The sequence below is a fragment of the Arachis stenosperma genome, chromosome 10 (assembly GCF_014773155.1).
Source record: "Arachis stenosperma cultivar V10309 chromosome 10, arast.V10309.gnm1.PFL2, whole genome shotgun sequence".
Classification (NCBI taxonomy): Eukaryota; Viridiplantae; Streptophyta; class Magnoliopsida; order Fabales; family Fabaceae; genus Arachis; species Arachis stenosperma.
In genome coordinates, this window is record NC_080386.1 from 20075316 (window position 1) to 20083532 (window position 8217).

Here is an 8217-nt window from a genome sequence, read left to right on the forward strand (position 1 = left end):
AAATACATAAAAAATTTAATTTTTTATCTTTTTAATAAAAAAATTTAATTTATATATTTTTAGGATATAGATTAGCTAAATTCTTTTTTTTTTATTTAATATTTTACAACAAACAACATTGCATTGATTGCATTCACACAAACCAAGAGGGACACAACACAACCTAAAGTACTGTGTTGTGTCTCCCTCCAGACACCCCAAATCAAATCTTAAAGACTAAACAATACCAATGGACCCGTCCCAAAAAAAAAAAAAAAAAAAAAAAAAAAAAAAAAAAAAACAATACCAATGGAGAAAAAGAATTAAAGAGAAAAAAAGGAGACGGTAGCAACTTCATGACTTGCTACTCAAAGCATTATATACATTGGTGGAAATGGCCATCACACTTGTTACTACAGCTAGTATAATCATAACTAGTGCTATAATTTTGTCCCTTCTCGTTGATACCTCATAAGCATCCCTGAAAATTGGAAACAAACAATGTTATCAACCAGTTTTATTCACTCATGCATGAAAAGTGTGCTTTTATGCATACAATTCTTGCATCCCAAACATGTTTGTATTGTAGGTCTCTCATTTTGTTGTCTCTATTTCAGATCTAACTTCTGTTTTCTTGTATCTAATGAAAAAATATTTTGTCACAAAAGTAGGACATCAATTCTAACACTTCCAGTAAAAATACTATGTGCATATATAAAAAAAAATATTACCAAATCCATTATTATGTACATATATAAATATATATTATTTAACTCATTTTTAATAGATATTTTGTATTTTAATATGTATTTTATATCATAATTAATTTAATGGTTGATTTTTAATGTACATATGGCACTAATTAATTTGAATATGGAAGCAACGAACGTGTTAGACTCGCGTATGGGTGGGAGGGGTGCTTTACCTCGTTGTGGGATTAGAGGAAGCAGAACTCGGACCCTGCGAGTTGTGAATTGCCCAGAACAAGAAAAACGGAGGGTCCGAATTCTACGTTTTAGATTTCAATTTCCATCACCTGCAAATCGGACCATGCGATTTGTGAAGCAAAATTTCATGATCAAAGAACTCGCATGGTCCGAGTTGTGTACTCTGAGTTTTTTTTCAACTTTTAAACACAAATCGGAGGGTCCGATTTGTGTACTCCCACAATTTTAAAAAACACCAACAATTACCATGTTAAAGTATATTACTCATCTTACTTCCATATCAAAATTTTTTAGCCTACATATGGCATGATTACACATTTTAAATGTAAGTTCTTATCTTTGGTCCCATCGTATTTGTATATATTCATTTGAGACTTATCACCTTATTAGCTATTACTATATAATGGAATATAGTTCTTATTAAGTGTGTGGCCCACACTTCATCCTATCCTATAGTGTGATAAGTGAACAAATCCAATAAGATAATGAGATAAAATACCTTAAAACAATAGCTCCTGGGAAAACAAAGGCAAGGCACAACGCAGTTGTGGATCCCAGAAACTGAAAGAAGTACCAAATATCCGGAATAGCTATGGCAGCAAGGTAGCTGACGACTAGAAGCACCAGAGTAAGGATCACAAATCTTTTGTTGTCATTGGCAAGCATAGGCTTCTTGGGGAAGAGGAGTTCATCTATGTTGGCTCTCAGAGAGAAGTTCAAAAGAGGAAACACCAGCATGATGTGTAATGCATAGCTTATGCGGACCACACCATTGAGCAAGGAACCAACTGCAGAACCAGAATTCTGATCGAAATTGATCAGAATGTCCGATTGTGTCGAGTCTCCGAATAAGAGGTACCCGAATAGACCGATTGCAAAGTATATGACAGCACAGAGCATCAAGGCTAGTCGAACCGCTTTGGTCATGTGGGATGCCTTGGCAAGCTCAAACCCAATTGGATGCACTGCAAATTAAATCAACTAATTAAATTCTATGCATACATTGCCTAACTAATAAAATTGCAAAGAAATGTCAAATCAGTATACATCAATTACACCAAATAGGCCAATACCAAATAATCAGCAAGGTAAATATTTCTAAGCTTATTCTAAAAAAAAGAGCAAATTTGGCAACTATCAAAACCAAACATCACATGCTAAGTAGTGAATAGGGCATGTAACTAATTAAGTACCATTGAAATGAAATGTGAAGGCCGTAACTACAACTGGAACTGCCGTGAAGAGATCAAAGAAGGATGTTTGGTAATCTAAGCGAGGAAACAATCTTGGGGTTTGTGTTTTTCCTTGCAAGACTGCAACAACTGCCATCCCAGAACATATTGCAACAAACACCACTGCCAGAAAAGTTGACACTGCTGAACTGTACTTCAAGGATTCTGCATATTTCAAAACACCAAAAACATCAAAAAATTATATTATAACTAAGTTTTTGAAAGATTAATTTAATACTGACCTACACGTTTGTACAAGACCAATGGAAGCATAACAAAGACCAATGTTATGAACAAAGCAAATTCCCTGGAATTCCACCAATGAATCCCAAACCACTGCTGCAGAAGGCCCAAGTGCACTTCTCCACCTTCATTTCCCTTTCCAGATAGCACATCCCCTGTTTCACCACTCCAAATTTCACCCACAAACATTAATAATAATGATAATAAATGATAAAATGAAAAACAATTACTACTCATTACTCATAAAAACCTTTCTTTGACCTAAAATCAACTAAATAAACAAACCAAGCTTCTCTATACAAATATTCACTACTCAAACTAAGCTAGCTTAATATCATAACTTCATAATAAGTTATTAAAAAAAACAAAGGTACAATTTTAGCACTTATTTTAGGACACTATTTTCATTCATAAACAACAAAAGCATAAGAGTTAATTTCATTCATTAATTAAGTAAGTCAGAGTAATTAACACTCAATTTTTCTTATCCTTTTTTTATGAGAAAGGAATTAAATTGAATTAAATTCTGACCAATAATAATTAGGTATAGAATCAAGGCTCCAACGTTTGTGACGATGACACAAACTTGTACGGCAAGTGCTCCGAAGGTTCCGAACGCTTCTCTCATGACGCCGGCGTACGTCGTCGTTTTGCCGGAGTGCGTGAACCTCAACAGAAACTCAACTGACACTTCAGCGAGAACTGCGATCACTGCAATCATGGCAAACGCAGGTATAACGCCGAGGACCTTTAGGATCGCCGGGATCGACATGATTCCTGCGCCGACGATGGTCGTCGCCACGTTGAAGACGGCGCCAGAGACTGACGCCGGTTGAGTAGAGGATCCGGTGGATTCCGGCAGGAAGGGGACGTTGACACCCGCCGCCGGCGACATCTCGGCGGTGAAGTAGCGGTGGATAAGGTCCAAAATTGGTGGTGGAACCTAGGGACTAAGAAATGAAATTATGCTTGAAAGTTGAAATGGAACTATATGCGCAATTTAAACACGTTACTTAAAACGTGTTACTACTCTCTATTTTATATTTTATCATATTTTTAGTTTTTTTTTACAGATAATATACACTAAAATCAACTATTAAACTCAATTATTAATATAACTATTAAAATTAATTATTAATATAAAATATATATATTAATCAAATTTAATTGATTTAGTAGTAAGTTTACTAGTCTAAAAATATCAAAATTTAAATCCTATCTTATACATATAATAACTAATAATAAATTCTTAAATAAAATTTAGTACTACAAAAAATTAAAAAATGCCGTAATAAATTAAAATATAAAATATATATTAAAATATAAAATATATATTAAAAATAAACTAAATAAAATACATATTTATATATAAATACATAATAATTTATTTTAACAATTAATTTTAATATACATATAATATTTTTATTATTTTATAACCATTATGATTTGTGTAAAAAAATTCAGTTATCAAAATTAATTTTTAATATAAAATATATATTAAAATATAAAATATATATTAAAAATAAATTAAATTATATATATTTATATATAATATATAATAATTAATTTAATATTTTTAATATGTACTGAATTTTTTATTTTCAAAGTGGACTAAAACATTGTCATTCATATGTTATTTTAAAATTATTTTATTATTACAGAAAATAACATAACAAGAATAAAATATTTTTAAAATTATTAAAATTTTGATATCAAATTTAAAAATAATAACATCTCTTCTTTATATATATATATATATATATATATATATATATATATATATATATATAGAGTAACACATCCAAAAATTTTGGTAGTGGGGACAAAATTTATATAACATGATAATAATTTTTATAATAAAAATAATGTGTATATAAAAAATTAAATATTAAATTATTTATTAACCACTATATATCTATATATAAATATATGTATTATTTAACTTATTTTCAAGGTGTACTTTATATTTTAATATATATTTTATACAGATAATTATTTTTTATGTATATATAGCATGATTATTGTTATGATTATATTTTATTATTGTAAAATATGATTAGCCTTCAAAATATCTAATATACAAATTAAAATACTAAAATAGTTATTTAAATAATAATATATAATTTAAAATTCTATTCTTTTAGGTTATATTTTTAAAAAAATTAAGTAATTTTTTTCTTAACACTACCATCAAAATTTCTTTCTTTCCATATATATTACTAAACAATTATTTAAAAATTCACTTCCCAATACAATTAGAAGCCGACTCTTATTGATATTCATAGTTAAAAAAGTTCTTTCAATTAATATAATTGCTATGCAAAAATTAAAGCTAATTTAAAAAGAAGATAAATAATATTCTTTTGAGTTGATTTTTAAAAAAGAATACTAATTTCGTTTAAATATGAGAATTGATCATTCTAATGAATATCTAATATAAAATTTTTAAATTGATGATTAAGTACCAAAAATTTAATAAAAATTTATTGTAGAATCAAATTTAATAATCTAATGGAAGTAAATAAATATTATTATCATATACTACTAAAAAAAATTTAAATTGTAGTGGGGCGCTTGCCCCACACCACTCTACTTAGGTCCGTCCATATATATATATATATATCTTCACTTGCTTGACCAAGAAAAAGAGAAAGGGAAATAAAAATTAATAAAATAGCTAGCTGCAACTTGCAATTGGTGATAATTGGAAGGAAGGTTAGTTAATGAATTAATAATGAAACACCAATATTGAACTTTTGGGTGAAAAATCGTACCAATTTTCCGGGGGTTGGAAACGTTTGAATCGTTGGTGGGTTTTGACTGGAGATCATGATCAAATTTTTATTTTAAAAACATTTTTTATTTTGGTGTACAAACTTCCAACAATTAATTCCTCGTTAATTTATACTTCTTAGATTTATTTATTGGATTTACTTATGACGCATATTAAGGTTATTAATTTAAAATTATTATAAAAATATATGAAATTTATTTTTTTTAATATATTTATTATGGATTTATTAAAAAATTATTAAATTTTCACTAACAATAACCTTAATATTTTAGTTGAACTTATTACTTTCATTTAAATTCTTTTTGTGTAAAATTTAATATTAAATTATTAATTATATTATTTTTATAAACTTATTAATTATATTATTATTATATGTAAAAAAGTTTTGACAAATATTATCTATTTTATATATTTTCGTTGATTATGTAAAAGGACGGTAAGGATTATTAGTTTTTTTTTAAATAAATAAACAAAATTTTTATTTACAAAAATATATAATTTGTAACGATTTTATTAATTTGCATTCTATGATTTATCTCGTTTATCGTGTAAAAAAGATAAGCCACAATATAATGCGGTCGTGTGATGTTTACACACGTCGTGTGTAAGGTCCTTATTTCATTTATAATTTATAATGTAAACGAGATAAGTAATAATCGCACCTATATATAGAACTCGTTTACAACACCGTTTGACTTCACTTTTCATTTATTTCTTTTATTTTCATTTATTTCTTTTATTTTTCTCCCATTTCTAGTCTTTTCTAATCATATTATCAAAATACTCGGAGATTATGGTATGCGCAGATGTACGGGATGAGGACATCAATCGCTTGAATGCGACGTGGCATATCGCTGAAGCAATCAACTTCTAGGTTAGTATTATTATTTTCATGTTTAAGTTAAATAAGTATATATTTATAGAATTATTAGGGTACTTTTATAAATATAGTATATGTTAGGTGGTAAAATGTATTGTTAATAAGTGTTAATTGATAGGTATATTTTAAGGTTTAGTTAAATTATTTTATTAAGTAAATATTTATTACATTTTGTTATTTATTTAATTTGATTTCTATATTTTTTATTTTAATTTTGATAATTTGGTAGATAATTTTTCTTAGTCAGTATTAATAGATATGTATGATTTTAGTTATTAGTTAAATTAATTTATTAAGTAAATCGTTATGTCATTTTGTTTTTATTTAATTTGATTTCTATATTTTTAATTTTAATGCTGATAGTTTTGTAGATAAATATTTTTAACTGTTATTCAATGTTTTAATGGAACTTACAAACAATCGATATATTTTTTCGAACGGTCAACCTTTAAAAATTAATTATTCTATTTCTAACTGAGTTATGAAATGTGGAATATTTGTTTAGTATAATTTTATTTTTTTATTTCGACATTTAAATGTTTACTTTTCAAATAGATTTCTTATTCCAGTTTTTTATTTTCTACTAGAGGCCTCGCCAACATCTATGTTTAATCATCTCCACCTATGTTGAAAAAAGAGTATTCTCATGCATTGCGTCCAAATCCAACGTATGATAGTGACTGGATACAGTTGATAAGGCCAGAGTTGGGTGTGGGACAGGTAGAAGATACCGAACTGATGTGTCGACCGGTGTATCTGGGACAAACTCCTCCTCTTCATCATCTTCAGAAGAACCACTATCGTTACTATCGGTAACATACTTCCTATCAGACTCCTCACCATCTACGCCCATGTGTTCCACTAGATTAGCACACCAGTGCAGAGGTGGTGGTGCAATAGGTGGATCATCATACACAAAATTTGAGTAGCCAGATCCACCACCACAAACATCACCAACCTCTGCAGAAAGCTCAATCACTTGTTCCGCCATAATTCTCCCATGGATGTTAAACATGAGGCGCACATGCTCTTCACCATGGAGCCAAAACAGACGAAACCAAAAAAGCTCAATTTTCTATCAGTGCTAGCAACCTATATCCAACCCTTCCAACCTTTTTCTCCCGCTAGCACCAAAACTCCTCAATATCAGATTCTTTCGTTCAGACAAAGAACTTACTCGCTGAGTGTGCAACAAAATAGGATTATCACATTCAAATATCATCCCCAATGTCATTGTTTCTCATATAACAATTGGGATACACACTTACAACTACATGCCCACTACTAATAGACATTTTTTCTTAATTTTTGGAAGAAAAATGGAAGAGAAGAAAAAATAAAATGTTTGTGGAGAATCCAAGTGGTTGCAACTCCTTTTATAGCTGCTGAAAATTTATCATACCGTATCTCGTTTACAGTGTAAACAAAATAACATTGTGTATATCTCGTTTACAGTGTATAGTTTATACTATAAACGAGATAGACACATTTCACATACCGTGTCTTATCTCGTTTACAGTGTAAATAAGATACACATAATGTTATTTTGTTTATATTGTAAACGAGATAAGTAATAGAGTGCAAATCGATAAAAACGTTACAAATTACATATTTTCATAAATAAAAGATTTATTTTATTTATTTAAAAAAGTTCTTATAAGAAAACTGAAAGAGAAGAAGTGAAATGTTTGTGAAGAATCCAAATGGTTGCAACTCCTTTTATAGCTACTGAAAATTTGGTGTATCGTATCTTGTTTACAGTGTAAATGAAATAACACTATGTAAACGAGATAAGTAATAGAGTACAAATCGATAAAAAAGCTACAAATTACATTTTTTTTAAATAAAATATTTATTTTATTTATTTAAAAAATTCATTATTAGTAAGGTGTTTGGAAACTTTAAAATATAATTTAACACTTTATTTTTAAAGGTTTAATTACTCTGGAAGTCCCTAGAGTTTCACCGAATTTTCAATTAGGTCCCTATACTTTTTTCTTTTTAATTGGGTCCCTATACATTAATTTTTTTTATTTAATCCCTACCGTGACAAAACTGTTTAAAATAACGAAATATTCCATTAAAAAAATTGAATATTCTCATAATTAAATTAAAAGACCCACTTAAAAGCACCTCTATTTT

General features: G+C 28.4%; 1 protein-coding gene across 1 annotated transcript; it reads right to left on the minus strand.

Annotated features, from left to right (window-relative positions):
- Positions 1-264: 264 nt before the first annotated feature.
- On the minus strand, positions 265-3392 carry LOC130958107 (amino acid transporter AVT6C). The gene is made up of 5 exons (XM_057885008.1): positions 2933-3392; positions 2401-2556; positions 2120-2323; positions 1426-1891; positions 265-460 (listed from the first exon to the last, which is right to left on the minus strand). The coding sequence occupies exons 1-5, from the start codon at positions 3294-3296 to the stop codon at positions 334-336; spliced, it is 1317 nt and encodes a 438-aa protein (XP_057740991.1). The 5' UTR covers positions 3297-3392; the 3' UTR covers positions 265-333.
- Between the last annotated feature and the right edge of the window lie 4825 nt (positions 3393-8217).